The sequence below is a fragment of the Clarias gariepinus genome, chromosome 22, assembly GCF_024256425.1.
Source record: "Clarias gariepinus isolate MV-2021 ecotype Netherlands chromosome 22, CGAR_prim_01v2, whole genome shotgun sequence".
In the NCBI taxonomy this organism is placed as follows: Eukaryota; Metazoa; Chordata; class Actinopteri; order Siluriformes; family Clariidae; genus Clarias; species Clarias gariepinus.
Window position 1 is genome coordinate 12,552,277 of NC_071121.1, and position 16,140 is coordinate 12,568,416.

General features: G+C 37.3%; 1 protein-coding gene across 2 annotated transcripts in view; it reads left to right on the plus strand.

Moving 5' to 3' along the window:
* The first annotated feature begins 1,978 nt into the window (after positions 1-1,978).
* LOC128510703 (kelch domain-containing protein 8B-like) overlaps positions 1,979-16,140 on the plus strand; it is a 103,664-nt gene continuing 89,502 nt past the window's right edge. The window contains exons 1-2 of one of the 2 annotated variants that reach the window (XM_053483166.1): positions 1,979-2,045; positions 3,134-4,063. In XM_053483166.1, coding sequence (XP_053339141.1) covers positions 3,673-4,063 — 391 coding nt within the window. In that variant the 5' untranslated portion in view covers positions 1,979-2,045; positions 3,134-3,672. The remainder of the gene's footprint in view (positions 2,046-3,133; positions 4,064-16,140) is intronic. The other variant, XM_053483167.1, reaches the window with a different exon arrangement.

Here is a 16,140-nt window from a genome sequence, read left to right on the forward strand (position 1 = left end):
TTACAATTTATTTGTATAGCGCTTTTAACAATTGTCATTGTCGCAAAGCAGACATTACATCTCACATCTGCTTTTATCTTAACTTTCTAAACTAAACAGTTCATCAGCATATTGTTGTCATTGCCAAACTACTGTAAATAAACCAAATAGCCATAACATTAAAAACACATCCCCAATATTGTATGTGTCACCAAAACAACTCTGAAACCTCAAGACATTGACTTTACAAAACCTCTCAAGGTATCTTAGTTTTATAATATATAATAATAATAATAATAATAATAATTATTATTATTATTATTATTATTATTATATATTATAAAACTAATATACCTTATATTCTAATAATATTCTAATAATATTCTATTATAATAATCTAAGTTGAAAGTCGGGGCATTCGCGGAACTTTGAAGGCCATGTCATGAGCTTGAGCGTAGTGCATCCTGGAGACATCTATTGTCCAGGTACGTGAGACACATGCACTATACACAGTAAGACATGATGCACCATGGGTTTCGCTCTATTCTGTGTTTTGACCAAACAGGCTAGTTATTGCTTCCCATGATCCTCGGAAGTCAAAAGTTTACCAGTTGTCCTTACTTGGACTTTTTTCTTATATAGGTATTAACCACCAACAAGGCCTGCCATTTTGCAGATGCTCTAACCCAGCTTTTTAGTCATCAGGATCTTATGCTTGCCCATTTTGTCTGCTTCTAGCACATCAACTTAAATAACCAACTGCCCCCTTGCTGTGTAATACATCCCACCTCTTGACACATGTCTATATAAGAAGAAAATCAATGTTATTCATTTCAACTGCTTTTAGTTTGTCATGGCAGATTGGTGTATGCCGTATTACAGAACAGTGAAACAGTCTTTTGGAAGGCATTGTGTTTTCCAGGCTAAATCAATAGGAGAGAAAATAAAGTCTATGACTGTCATTAGGAGGACAAAAGAGGAAATGTCCTCATTTCAACACACAATGCTTTAATTTACTCGGGATGAGATAGTGATCCAAGTTATGTGAAATGGAAAAATATTACATTCTTCATGGTTAATGTGCGAAAAAACTACAATTTTGAGTTTGTCTACAGTTTAATGTGTCTGATTAAAGGAAGTATATTAAACCTTGAGGAGTTATGGCAGAGAACGTACAGGGTTAGGGTTAAGGAGTATTACTGGATGACGGATATTAAAACTGAGGAATGAAAAAGCCATTCAGAGGATATAAAAGAGGTTAAATGGACTGCTTGTAGCTACAAAAGATTATAATAAGGTTTTATGTACTCTATTGGATCATTTTGGTGGTTAAAAAGTGAAGTGATGGAGAATGTTTGACAATGTGTTAATAAAAATACATTTCTGAAACTTTACATACTAAATGCCTTATTGCTATAATTTTGTCCTAAGGGAATATCAGGATTCTTACTGTAAGACCGTACTTCAGTAGATTTCTTTTCAGAACACCCAGGATCAATGCGACATGTTCTTACAACAACGATGTGGACTGAATTTTTTTTCAAAAACTACTCTGTCATCCCTAGTCTCTCATATCACATCTCAATTAAATCAGCCGGAACAAGTAGTGCAGACTGTATCTTGGTAAAACAATTCCTTTTTTTTTTTTTTGTAATGGTGACTGTGTTCACTTGAGTGTCTCATTGTGTAAAGGGTAAGTGTGTTACATACACTAAATGTTAAACTGTTAGCTGAATTGTCTGCATACAGTAACCCACTGAGGCTTCTAATTAGTGAATGATAAAACTCCCAGTGGGACTCTCTCTCTCTCTCTCTCTCCCTCTCTCTCTCTCTTTTTATCCTTTCTCTTTCTCATGTATTGTGCTTATTTTTGTTTCTCTTTGGGCTTCTAGGAAATCATACGGAATCTGACTACAAATTCTTATCCGCCAACCCTACAGGCCTCCTGTCTGATGATAATACATCAACTGGAAAATATTTTCTTGGAATCATGAAGGGACAAAGGATTCCGAACTTTTCAGTGGAGTAATGTCTGCAGATAAAGCAAAGGAAGCTGTTTGCTCTGGGTAACTGGTCTTTTACATTTCAAGTGTTCTTTCTTCCGCTAAACTAACTTTTGACATTAATTGACTTGCTTGTAGTGCTAAATAATTGTGATATGTTCGTAAATGAGCATGACACATGCACTTCAGAAGTCACATTACCTCTTTATTATGCTGTAAATACATTTTCATTTCTGGTGACTAGATCTAGCTTAATCATTATGAATATGTGCTCGTCTCTGTAGTGGAGCTGTTGGAGCATAGTGCAGGGCACTGTCATCAGTGACATCTTAATTAAACACACACACACACACACACACACACACACACACACACACACACACACACACACACACATACACACACACACACAGATAGATCTGACTCAGCACATCCTTAGCATTTACTCCATCTCCTCTTCATCAGTGCTGTTGTCTCTAAGGGGGACAGTCTCCATCTGTTCACTGCACAGATAGACCTTAACACACACACTCACATCCTCCTTTCTCACTGCTACGCTCCAGCAAGCTTCTTAGGATTCCCCAGTGATTCTACCTCCCTCACCCACGCATGTCCCGTTCATGTTCTCACAGCCGATTTTGCACTTCTACCCTTTCTCTCTCCTCCTCAGTCTCAGACAACAGTTTCAATCAAACTCCTCATCTTAATAAGATTACTAATTCTATATGCACAGGTTCCAATTAGGCTTCTGCAGTGCCTGCTCTTAACACTGATTCCCTGTAGAAAGGCTGACCTATGGAGATAGCCAGACTACTGAAGCCTGCCACTTTCCACTCACAATGTCGCTCACAAATGCACACACACAATAAGTCTTATCATCTGAGTCAAGTAAATGGTAAATGTCAGTGCTTTGGCCATCAAATCATTTGGGTGACTGGGTTTGTTTGACACAGGCCTGGGGATCGTAGTCTTACAGGAAGGATCATTTTGGCCCCACAGGGACCTGCAGTACCTTCCACTATACTTAAAATAAGCCCACTGTACTTCAGGAGGCACTTCTACACTTAAATTAGTGACATTATCAGCTATTCGCTTTTCCTCTCTTACTGTCAGTCATTTTTTTATTCTGTCTCTGTCTTTCTCTTTGCCAGCTTTTAGCTCAGTAGACCGATTACCCAGCGGCTGCTTGCTTGCAAGGGCTTTTCTTCTTCTCTTTGGCGGTGATGGAGAGGAAATGAGCACTGCATGAGAAATCACTATTGGATTACCGAGGATCAAGCCAGGCCAAGAACCACTGATCAGTAATGGGAACTGATAGACAGGATTACACCTGAAACTTAAAGTAGGCTTTATCCATCATTTCTGACATGTATGTCAGTTACCTGGTATGTTTTTTTAATTGACCCAATGTTCCACCAGTTTTGGAGCAATGTGTATAGAAATGTTTATTTGATGGAAAAAGCAACAGAAATGAATACAAAATCAAAAGAGAGTTAAGGCATTTTTGTGTCACTTGCCTTTTGTGGAGAAGAAAAGGCATAAAAAAATCTAAACCTCTGGCACACTAACAATAGTTGCTGCTCCACAGACAACATCTGGTCCTATAGTTATAATCTCTCATTCTGTTTGCCTTGTTTCCCTTCTGCCTGGCGCCTGTAATGTTCCATCGCCTCTGTGCCCACGTAAAGCCATGCCAGTGCCTGAGATGGCTGTAAGTCCTGTGAAATCTTTGCAATGGGAGGTCTTTCCCCCAATGGCGACATGCCGGGTCTACTGCACACCTGTACTGTGGGGCGGCCGCCTTTATGTGATGGGGGGCTGCAGCGAGAATGGAATGCCTCTGGACTCTGTAGAGGTCTTGGACTTAGAGAGCCAAAGCTGGTGTCAGCTACCACCATTGCCAACTGCCAGGGCAGGAGCTTCGGCTGTGGCACTGGGGGACCAGCTGGTGGTTATGGGCGGCATGGATGCTCAACAGAGTCCGCTTGCATCAGTGGAAGTCTACCACCCAGATGAGGGCAAGTGGGAAAGGAAGACTGGATTGGGACAGGCATCAATGGGCGTAACTGCCTTGGAGATAGGTAAGAGCTGTTTTTTTTCTTCAAAAGTAGGCTTGCTTTTTCTTCTTCTGTTGAGTGTATGCATACTGTAGTTGGTAAAATACTGGCATATGGATCAGAAGATTTGCATAAAAAAAAGTTATTATTTTGTAGACATGATACTTAAACAATCAACAACACAGCATTTCTGTGTTTAATAAATATTTTAGTAGTTAAGGACTTAAGCTACTTGAGATACATCAGATGATAAACATGAGCTATATTCATAATTTAATGGAATTCAAAATCTTACCGCCAAAAAACTGAAATGAATTGAATTGTCAATCTACTTATAAATTACAGCTGTAGTTTTTATTTGTATGTCATAACAATATTCATAGTTGCAATGTGTGTATTATACAGTATAACACATGATAAGATAATATTGTATAATATTGTTTAATAAAGATTTGAGAGTATAGAGACAAAAGTCTTTGTTAATATGCATCCAGCGATGCTATGCCAGCTTTTACTATAAATATATTTGACTGAGCTATTTCTGACCTTAATATGAGAACGAGTGTACTGTATGGTAAAACAGTGAAGACATGGAAGGTGCGATTCGATTTTAAACTTGAGTTCAGTAAAGTAAACTGATATAGAATAAACACTGACCCAGATCAATTTTACATCTTTCTATTGTCTTTTATTGTATTAAAAATTTTTATTCAGCAAATTGATTCTTACTAAAAGCCTCGCTCCTCAGGACACGAGTTAGAAACTTGAAGACGTTGGGTGTTTCAGGGACAGGCTTGTCTTGAGTAGAAAGAGTCCCAATTGTCACTTTCACTTGTGGTTGTGAGAGATTAGCGCTGTTATCTCACTACATCCTACTATAAAGACACTCTTTTGCACACTAGTCTGTGTGTGTGCTGTGGATACATAAGCATCCCATTGAAACCCATTAGTCATTCTCTTACCCAGAATCTCTCTTCTTCTCCATGGAAGGGAATATTTAGGTGGTTTTGAATGAATAGCAATGGCGAGATGGATGACTGTTTAGTTTATGGTTTATGGTTTATAGTTCCTTTTCCCGTCGCTTCGTCGCATTCCCCAATCCGGAGCACTGCATCACGCACCTTTCAAACAGGAAACCAGCAAAATACTGCAGCCACTTCAGAGCTCCTAAAAGGGTCTTCTCCCTACCTCTGTCTGGTTTGTTTGTCAGGATTTTGGCATGACTTCTTGGCTGCAGAATCAAGGATGAAAGAAGAGAGTGGAATGAACAGAAGTGTGAATGTGAACAGCAGGTTTTCTTTCCTGAACAGGCGGCTAGCAGTTACCTGACAAGCTCAGATATGCTCGTTTTGTATTTATAGAAGTATGACCAATCTTCTGCTGCCATCAGCAAGGGGGCGTACATGTTATTAGCATCAGGTCTTCAGTGCATGGCTTTTGTTATGAAGAACATCCTGTTGGCACTATGATAGGTTTGACATTTAGACTGATTTGCAGAAAATTGGCATCAAGGTACACTACCAGGCAAAAGTTTTGACAAATTTATGATCTTTTCAGGTTTATTGCTTTTTGCTTAAGGCATAACAAATATGCAATAATCTTCTACGAACAGTTGATATTGAGATGTGTCTGCTACTTATGTTCTGTAAAGCCTTTATAATGCCTCTAATCTGAGGTGCTGGTAATTAGTGATTTTTGAGGTTGGTAACTTTTCAAGTCTTTCTTTCCTGGGATCGTCTTCGTGAGAAAAAAATTCTTCATGGTGCTTGATGGGTTGTTGTTACTTAATTACCTAATGCCCAGTATGTTCTTTTATAATTTTGAAATATTTAGTGTTGTTCTAGAATTTAGAAAATTAATCCAAACTTGTGTCCAAACTTTTGACTTGTGCTGTAAATAGAACTATTACTACTAAATTGCAATTAAATAAACATGTGCAATTACCTCCCTATTTCTCATTTGTAAAAGCAAGTCTAAGGTTTTTTTTAGATATAGAGCTTCACAATTAATTGCATAATGAAAATGTTCGGTTATCAAATTGCAAAAGGCTGTGCAACACATTTATTGCAGGTATTATTCAAAAAACAACACAAATATTAATTGCATTTAACAGTTTAAATTGCAATCACAAAATAATCCTAATGTGATTTTTTCTTTCTTTATTTTTTTTAATTGGCCAGCTCTATCCAGATAACAACTGCCTGATGGCCAGTGTTGTCCATACTGTCAAGCTGAATGATGGCAATGCATTTTTCCAAATCTGGCTCTGGCCACAACCCCCATTTTACTTTCTGCACAAGTCTTAGTTATGGTTGGATAAATTTAGGCCTATTTCAGATTAAATTCTAAATGCCAGGGGGAAAAATAACTACATGTGGCTGCTTTTGCTCTGAAGCAAGATTATGTTCTAAATTGTAACCTTGAGGTTGGGAAGTCATAAGATAATAGCTTCACTGCTTCCTACAGTAAGTGGGAAGAACAGTGTTTCTCTATTCCCTGTCAATCAGCATGCCAAAAGCACTGCTTTTCCTGCTACTGTATAAAGTTCCCTAGACACTGTATGTATGAATGCATTTTTGTTGCCTATTTGAATTTAGAAAATACTTCTGACATCTTTCAATCAGTATTTCTTGGAAGGCAAGCCCTTAAAAAGCCCCCTTACCTTCTTTCTTCAGAGAACACTTGAGATTGTGTTAATGGTATTCTAGTAATGAGGTTCTTTTAAAACGATAAATACAAACTTAAACAAAAACAAGGATCAATGCAAAAAAGGCTCTCAACAGAAAAAAATGTGCCCTATCTTCAGGACATCAGATGGTCATGAGATTTAATTAGAAGAAATTATGAGCAAAATTGACTATTGGGAAGGAAGATATCTTCTCTATTGTACGTCTGTTACAGCGACACTGGGTTATCATGGGCATCTGTGAGGAAGGGAAAAGGCCAGTGTTGCTCTGCATGAGTAGCAGTTCATAAGTATGCAGAGATACAGAGAGCTACAGTAGAGAGCTGGCTGTTGAGTGGGTCGTGAAGACATTGGGGAGAAAGTGTGTGTGTGTGTGGTGGGGGAGGTCGGGGGATACAGGCACAACCAAAACAAAACACAAACAAAAAAATTGCAAACTCAATGTACTCAGACCCAGAGGCAGGATTTGAGCCCAGACCCTAGAGGTGCAAGTCACTAGTAGTGATGGGTTGTTTAGGAACGAGTGGCTGGAAATGCAAGGAATGTGACTCAGAAGTGCAAGTAGTCTCAGAGAGAGATTTGTTCATTTTTACTGGGCGCATGCACAAAGTGTCGCAAAACCTCCCTAGGTTATGTACAGGAAACAGAGATTACCTTTGAGTCTTCTAGTCTGAATCGTTTGGTTGTTAGTCACGTGACTCCCATGGACACCATGCAGTGCAGTACACAGGAAACAGAATTCAGTGATTCTTTTCAATGAGTCTTCTAGTCAAGTCGTTCATTCTTTTGTCACGTGACACTATGCAGTGCAGTAGATTAAAAAAAAAGATTCGGACTAGAAGATATGAGAAGTGAGCTGCTCATTCTGTTTATTATAAAATCTCCTTAGCTGCATTTCAATATTTTTATTACTGGAACTACTATATAGCCAAAATGTGTATATAAAGATGTGTTGCGGGTCTGTTTATTAAAAATAATTGTTCATTTTGGTGAATGATGAGTGAACCGAGTCATAGAGATATTGTGTAGAAGTACAGCTTATTAGTACTGTAGATTCTACATCCTGTTCTTCTCTAATGAAAACTTACCCTTTACTATATGTTCATAAAAGTTTTTAAAACTTTTATACATTTGCAAACCACAAACAACCTTTGACACTGAATGTAATCCTACATCATACATTTATAAAGAAGAACTGTTTCCTCCATGTAAAAAAAAAAAAAAAGACAGTTGTTTCAGGATTTTTCCTTTTTAAAGATGTCAATGTCTTGTGTGTGCTCCTAAGTAGTGTATTTTCATTGTCACTAAAAATGAAATATAATTGCATTTATAATGAAAGGCATGTTGGCAGGAAAAAAATAATAAATAGGAGGCACGTAAAGCATAAAGCCATTTAAGGAATTCTTTATACATTCCTGAAATCAAATAACTAAAATGATTAAATTATACCACTTTTGTGAATGACACAATGTGTATCTCAATCTATTTAGCTACTATTATGTCTACTGTATTGCAGGGTGTTATATTATGCTACAACACGTTTTATTATTATAAAACTGAGAGCTTCATACAGTAGACCCTGCTGTGATACTCTGCTGTGTAGGCTATGCAAAACTGCTCCCAGGTGTCAATGTGTATGTGTGTGTGTGTGTGTGTGTGTGTGTGTGTGTGTGTGTGTGTGTGTTTGCATGTGCGTGCATGATGCCCTGCCTTAGCTTGCTGTTTTATCAAGGATTTATTCCACTGTGACCTGTAATTAGACTTTCTCTCTTTCTCTCTCTCTCTCTCTCTCTCTCTCCCTCTCTCTCTCTCTCTCTCATATCGCTCATATGTTGCATCATCACAGGGTTTGACGAGCTTTGAAGATATAATCATATCTGCATTTCTTTGAACTTCATTGAACTTTCCAGACTTCTATAATAAGATTTTGTTACTTAGTTCTTTGTACTAAGCATAGCTTAATTTTTAATCCTTTTATAATGTTGTTTAAAAAAAAAAATGTAGAATATCAGATTAAAAAGGGTTGAGAAGCCATCAGGAAAATTTTTTTTACTTTGCTGTTGGGTCGGTCGGTCAAGGCAGAAAAACAAAGCTAAAATTACGTTTTTGTGGTCAGTTCCAGGATCCTGAATATTCATTACGGAAACGAAAACACAGGATGTTGGCTGTATTCTCTGCAAATCAGGATGATGACAAGTCATGTAGAGCTAGTTGTTAGTGATATCATTTAGAACATCGTAAGTATTTTTGGACTGTTTCCGATGGCCAGACCCACGTGTAACCTGACTGATAGCGAGGCCGTGCCTGAAGCTTTTGACTCCCAATTCACTCTCTCCTCCTTACTCTTCCCATCACATTGTAGCATCTCATCCTATCTGTTTCTTCAACTCTTCTCCTCATCTCCATCCCTCTCACTTCCTGATCAAGAGAGCATTGCTGTTGCCTAGCAACAGGTGTGCGTGTATGTGTGTGTATGTTTGTTCATGAGTGTCTGTTTGACCCAAAGACATTTTTAGAACGAGGCAGGCTGAGTCGCTGTGCCAACCAGTGACTCCCTCCACTCTTGATGTTGCTGTTGTCAGGTTTTGCAGCGTGTAATGGAGAGATAGAGTGCTTATTACTGGGTTTGATCAGCTTCACTACTATTAGCTAACCCCTCCAAAAGCTCCGGCTGTGATCATGCTTTCTTTTATCGCAATTAGTCTGCCTTGCTTTTACTTTAGCCCATGACTCCCTGTCATTATGTTATTATATATCTTTTAATGTTCACAATATAGTATTTACAGCTCCCCTTAAAGTACTGTAGGATTGGGCATGTGGATTTTGGAGTGATAAGTATTGCTACTATTATTATGCCGAACCATAGATATTTAAAATATCCAAAAATGTAGCAATTTCAGAAGATTAAAATAATTGGGCAAAGAGGCAAAAAAAAAAGGACTTCCTGCTGTGCGGAAGACGAGGGTTCAATTCCCAGCCACTGGATTCTGTGCCGTTCCCAAGCCAGGATAAAATGGGAGGGTTGTGTCAAGAAGGGCATTTGATGTAAAAGCTGTACCAAGTTGTTGTGCTGGTCGACGGGAGCAGCTGAAAGATTAACAACAACTATATATTATCTGAACCGTTTAAGCAATGCGGGCAGAGAAAAATCATGAATAGAGAGCAATTAAACACTTGGTGAAATTGTATGGTAAAAAAATGCTTAATAGTAAGTAAGAGCATTTCCATAAGCACAAATGTTATTAAAACTCACAGGATTATCAAACTAATCAGAAAAAAAGCCTAAATTTTCTAGGAAGCATAAAGATTAGGTTTTGGAGGAATGGGAAAAGGTTCTGTGGTCTGATGAGTTTAGATTGATGCCCAGAGCAGGGTAAGAAAGGAAGCTCATGAAGCGATGCCACATCATGCGTAGTGCTTACTGCAGAAGCCTTTATTTGGTCAGGGCTACTGTAGGTTCAGCAACATTATGTGGCAAAACATCCATTGGGTTTTTCTTCCATGATGCCACAGGCATGGACCAGGACTCATAGACACAGACTTTATTTAAGTATACTTTACGTATTTATTTTGGTCATACACGCTGTACAGTATGGCATTATATTGTATTTGGTGTCTAACTTAAGGCAATATTTGGTATCTAACTTAAGGCAAAAAAAAACATTTGAGTATTAACTAAAACAGTAAAGGAAAAAAAAACCTTTATAATAACCGAAAAGATACTTTTTTTTTTTGCATCGTTTGATCAATTCTAGTACATCTTTTTTATATGCCATTGTTACAACCTGCTTTTCAAGTAAAAAATTATTAGTGTTTACAGTAGCTCTGTCTCAGTCTGACTTTTAATCGGATCAAAGAATGTATATAATGGCAAAGAATAAAAAAAAAGTATGCACTTGCATGCTAAATTCCAAAATGCCTAAAGTCTTCTCTAGCATATCCCAAAGATTAAGGGTTAATGGACTCTGTGTTGGCCATTCCATGTGTGAAAATGATGTCTTATGCTCCCTGAACCACTCTACTGTATTACAACTTGAGCCTGATGAACCCTGGCATCTTCATCTTGAAATATGCCCATTTCATCAGGGAAGAAAAGATCTATTGATGGATAAACCATGTCATTCGGTATATTTAGGACATCAGCCGACCGCACATCATATTGCTGGTGTTACGTCCCAGTCTAGGGTTAGGCCGTACAGCAAATGATCCTAGACCTCAACTAGCCAGATCATGACCCTGCCCTCACAGGCTTGTATAGTATGGTAGGCACTAAGCATGATGAGTGCCTCATTTCTTTAGCCTCTCTTCTTACCCTGATGCATCCATCAGACCACATGACCTTTTTCCAGTGCTTCATAGTACATTCTGTATGCTTCTTAGCAAATTGAAGCCTTTTTCTGGTTAGCCTCACCGATAAGTGGTTTTCTCAAGGCTAAACAGCTGTTTAGTCCCAAGTCCTCCTGAGTTCTCTTTACATTGTGCATAGTCTTTATTTTACTATTAAACATGACTGTGAGTTCTGCTGTTGTTTTTTATGATTTGATTTTATGAATCACTTGATTTCAAGATGTGGTGGACAGTTCTTAACCCACTTTGAGTAGTTTTAACAATCTCCTTAATTGTTTTCTTTCATTAATGCAGGCCAATAATTTGATCCTTCTAAAATAGAGTAACATCTTTGCCATGACCACAGGATGTCTTCTGCCATATTAGTTCAAGAAATGAGAAGCATAATCACTGCGGGATTTATCCAATGGAAGGCTCTTATCGATTTACATACTGTAGATAAATCTGGGTGTATGTATGTATGCATGTACTGTATAAATAATGCTATGGAAATTACAATATTGCTTGCAATCTATATAGTAGGTAAGTGTTATGAGCTAGCATGTTGGAACTTAAACATTTTGTTAAGTTAATAGTTTGAACATATTGTAGTGTTTCTCACGTATTAAAAGTGTTCTGTTATTATGGTTTAAAACACATTCACTCGTTTGAATTTCACATGAGGTATTTGTTCAGGGTGTTTTTAAAAACTGAGATTTTTTTTTAGGTTTTGGATTTTTTTGGACGAGACCCGGTCTTAGACGAGACTTCTACACGGCCGAACAGATAATGAAGTTTTGTCTAGGTTTATGATTGGCCCCCTGTTTATTAGGGATGCTCATGACAACGCTTAACAGAGCATTTTGCATTTTTATGTGGACAAAGATATTTTTAACATGTAGGTCGTGTGGACAGATTTATTATTATTATTATTATTAATAATAATAACAATAATAGAAATAATGATAATAATAATAATAATAAAAGTAGGAAAATTCAGTTCTAAAAAATACATACGTGTGAACATGGCCTTTGGAGGGGGTTTTCCAAAAGCACCATTTTCAATGGATACCTAGCCCACTTGTATGAAATGGGATGAAAATCAAATACAGGCTGTCAAAGTAGGCAGAAATATAACCCAGAACCATATAACCAAACATAACCAAAGTTTTTTTTTCACCCAACACTAAACGTGAAGCTTCTAAATATCTCTACTTTTCAAGGACTGTTCACTTGTGATTGAAAGGCCAAAATGCGTGTTTTTAAAAAATACCCTTATACTGTATTTGTTGACAAGCCATTAGTCTAGGGGTCTAGGGAGCAGATTAGCTGTGCTCTAGGAAAAAGGGCACTCTAACCTGCACTCTCACGTCTGTCATAGTGACACTAGCCAATCATAGGTGTTTGTGAGCTCAAGCGAGCAGAAGTGAGCAGTTTGTGTGTGTTACACTGCCCCCTATTGTGAGCAGCAGTTTATCAAAAAGATGTGGTCAAATGATATCATATCTACAAGAAAGCACTTTGAGTAAGTAAAGTACACAAAGAGTAAGTACTTGTTCTGCTTTTTTTTAAAGCACTAACAATGCAAACAATTTAACAACAATGTGACCATTCAATTCAATTTGACTTATAGCTGAACTTACTTTGACTTAGCCCAAGAAACTACTTAAGTCAACAAATTTTGGGCAAAAAAACTCTAAATTTATTTCATTAAGTTAGCCATACTAATATTGTATTTTTTACAGGTTTGATTGAGGCGGACAGTAATCATAATTGTGCTGGTCAACACTGGTAAGCTGGATAGAACCACAAGGAGAGTAAAACACTTGTCCCAAGAGACCAGGCATTGTAAAAAACTGGCACTCGTGACTATTCTGATGCAATCCAAGCTCCAAGGCATGAAAGTAACAAAAAAAATATAAACTAATAAAAATTCATGTAATACAAAGATATGTCAAGCTGAACTGATCAAAATGCAAGGGAATTTAAAAACAAGCAAGAACCAGCTATTTGACTTGACAAATTCATGCTGGTTTGATTAAAACAGTGCAGAGTCATCACTTATCACCTCGATCTCTCCTTTACCATTTATCATTCAGACCACAGGACTACCATTATCATGCAGGGTGGTCACAAAGAAGAATTTTGTTAGAAACATTTATAACAGCTAAAAGCAATATTCTTAAAGCTATTTAATTAGATAAATTAATAATTAAACAAGTAAATTAAATTTATGTAATTAGATCACTGATGCAAGCATTCTGGTTGTTGTTATTTTTACCCCTTTAAGAATATGGATTACTGTAGGTATTTTTTTACTCTTGCCTCATTTATTATTTTAAGTGGTAATTTTTCTCTATTTAGGTCACCAACAATGGAATATGCATTTCACTGCATGTTGTAGTGTGTATGGTTTTGTTTGTAAGAAATATAATTTCAATTATTGAGATATAAATCTCCTTTTACAGTAAATAGACACATACAGTAAGTGATCTTACCAGTAGTAGGTAAGATCTTCATATGCCTTTATAAGTGTTACTCTTAAGAAGCGACATACAGTATGAGCTTATCTGAGGAGATTCTGTAGTAAGTAAGCAGATAGCTGCTTTGCCCTTTTTGCTCTCCTGATTGTTGATGTAGCTTTTATTTCATTATTTGGGCAAGCCAACACAAGACAATGTCTTAGAATTATAGACCAGATTTTAGGATTAGATGGCATGTCCTCAATCCCAGCATGTCCTCAATCCAGGTTGATGTGTTCTGATCTTAACTGTGTGGCCACACATCCTCTGCTTCCACCTCATTGCTGTTGAAGCCTGAAAGAGAAGCCTCTGTGTTGACTATCACTCTCCAATTTGGCACTACTTCCAAGCTGGTTCTTTTTGTTAGAAAAGCCTTGTATATCCAGCAAGCTAGAGCCTTGGCCAAGCTTGCTGTGACAAGGACACATATCCATTTTTGGCATTTGGTGTCCGGCTTCCACTTCCGAAATGTCTGTGTCTCCATGAAACGTGAAAAAAAAAGCTGCTGTGACCGTCATCATCATGTTTCTGAAAGCTTCACTCGTCAGAATCAGAATCATTTTAAATGCCAAATGTACAGACATACAGTATACATAGGAATTTAACTTGTTTATAAGATCAGTTTATGTCCACATCCAAAAAAAAGCATACAGTAGAACAATGCTGGCAGCTGCAATGAAAGAGGTATAATCATTTCTATGATGGAAAAAAACAACCTTTTTGCACAATTCACATGCCTTAAATTTTATTACGTTATATAGGTCTATATATTGTATATGTCTTCAAATCTTAACCCAGGAAAAGAAGCCAAATCCATGCTTGACAAATGTGTTTTCACAATTGCTTAGAAAAATGACTTATTTTCCACCACTGAAATACTTCAGTTTATGTGAGCATAATGCTGATACAGAGTAAAAGAGTAGAATAGGAGTTTACAGAGATTATTAGTTTTTTCAAGTTTTTTCATTTAAAAATTATTTAATTTATTTTCAATTAATTTTCTTTCGTTACATCTTTACATTTTTGTTCAATCTTTTTGACCCAAATCCGAGTGCATAGGGGGCAGGACTGAGTCGTTCGGGGGGTTGGGTGTGGTTTTAGAGGAGGTCAGGTGTGTTAATACTGTATGTACATAAATTGGTGTTTATTGTGTAGCACCGCAATTAACATTTCCCGTGTTCATTCACTCATTTTCAAGTCACTCTTGTTTAAGTTAATTTATTATTAAGTTATTATAGGCAAGTGGAAACAAAAGTAATACTTGTTTGAGTGGGAGAGATTTGTGACAGTTTCATTTGGGAAAAGGGAATTCTTAAAGAAAAAATCAGACATGCACTTGAAGTGTGCTAGAGGGTATCTAAGTGATTCTCAGTGACCTTAGAAGTGGTGAAATGGATTTCAGGTTTGTCTTTTATGCTTTGACATTGTCTTCACCCCATGAGATTGCATTATTTGATTTCATCACCACATTTATGTGGTGAGGTTCCAGACTTAGGTCAGAACAAACAAGGGCCCTCATAAGCGCAAATTTCTGAGTGACTCTCTTTTGAAGGCCCAGGCTGTGGTAGTTCAGAGTCGAGAAAAAATTCTGCCCATAATCCATTTGTGGAGGGATGTAAGGGAAAACTGTGAAAGGATGGTATAAACTGATTTTTGTGAAATCACTGAAGGAGGCTTTCCGACAAGTGCCTCTGATATTGATTTTATGAGGCGCGGTCTTAGTTTTTGGTGTGCATTTTCTCTCACTGAGGTACATTTATATTGAATAACAACAACAAAGTACTGAGTGTTACAAAATTCTATATTCTGGTAATTATTATAGTTTTATTATCATCTCCATAGAATGTTTGGACTCAATCTGCATTGGGTCAACAGTCCAGGCTGGGGGAGGTGGTGTAATGATGTGGAAAACATTTTCTTACCCCACTTTAAAGCCAATTAGTAATCACTTAAATATCGTAGCCTATTTAAGTGTTGCATACCTCATGCATACCTTCATGGCCACATTTTACCCATCTACTAATGGCAACCTCCAGCACGATAATGCATCATGTCACATAAGTTAAATAAGTTGTCATAAACAGGTTTTAAGAACAAGACAGTAATTTTTAGTGTTCTTCTGGTGGTCCTAACAACTTTGGGATGAGGTAGAAGGATTTGAGAGGGATGAGACAGGCTTGCAATGACCCCCTCAGTGCAGTACACGCTCATTTAAAACACCCTCAGATCATTTGGGCTTTTATTTTCTGCTCCCTAGTGGTTTCAAAGATGTGTTTGAACATGTTTACTCACAGGCAAATTCATCCTAATATGTGACACATACAGTATAAGCTTTTTAATAGTCTGAAATGAAAAAGCTTTAAGATTGGTTTACTATTGTGTAAGGGCTGTAATATAATTCCGTGACCCAGTATGCATCACTCCATTTGATCACCATGTGAAACTGGCTTCTAATGCATTTACAAGAGTAGGGAACGAATGTGAAAACGCTCGTTTTCCATTTTGCATTCATCTTCCTTTATTTTGCTCGCTTTTTTCACCCATTTGTGAGCACTGGCATTTTCTGT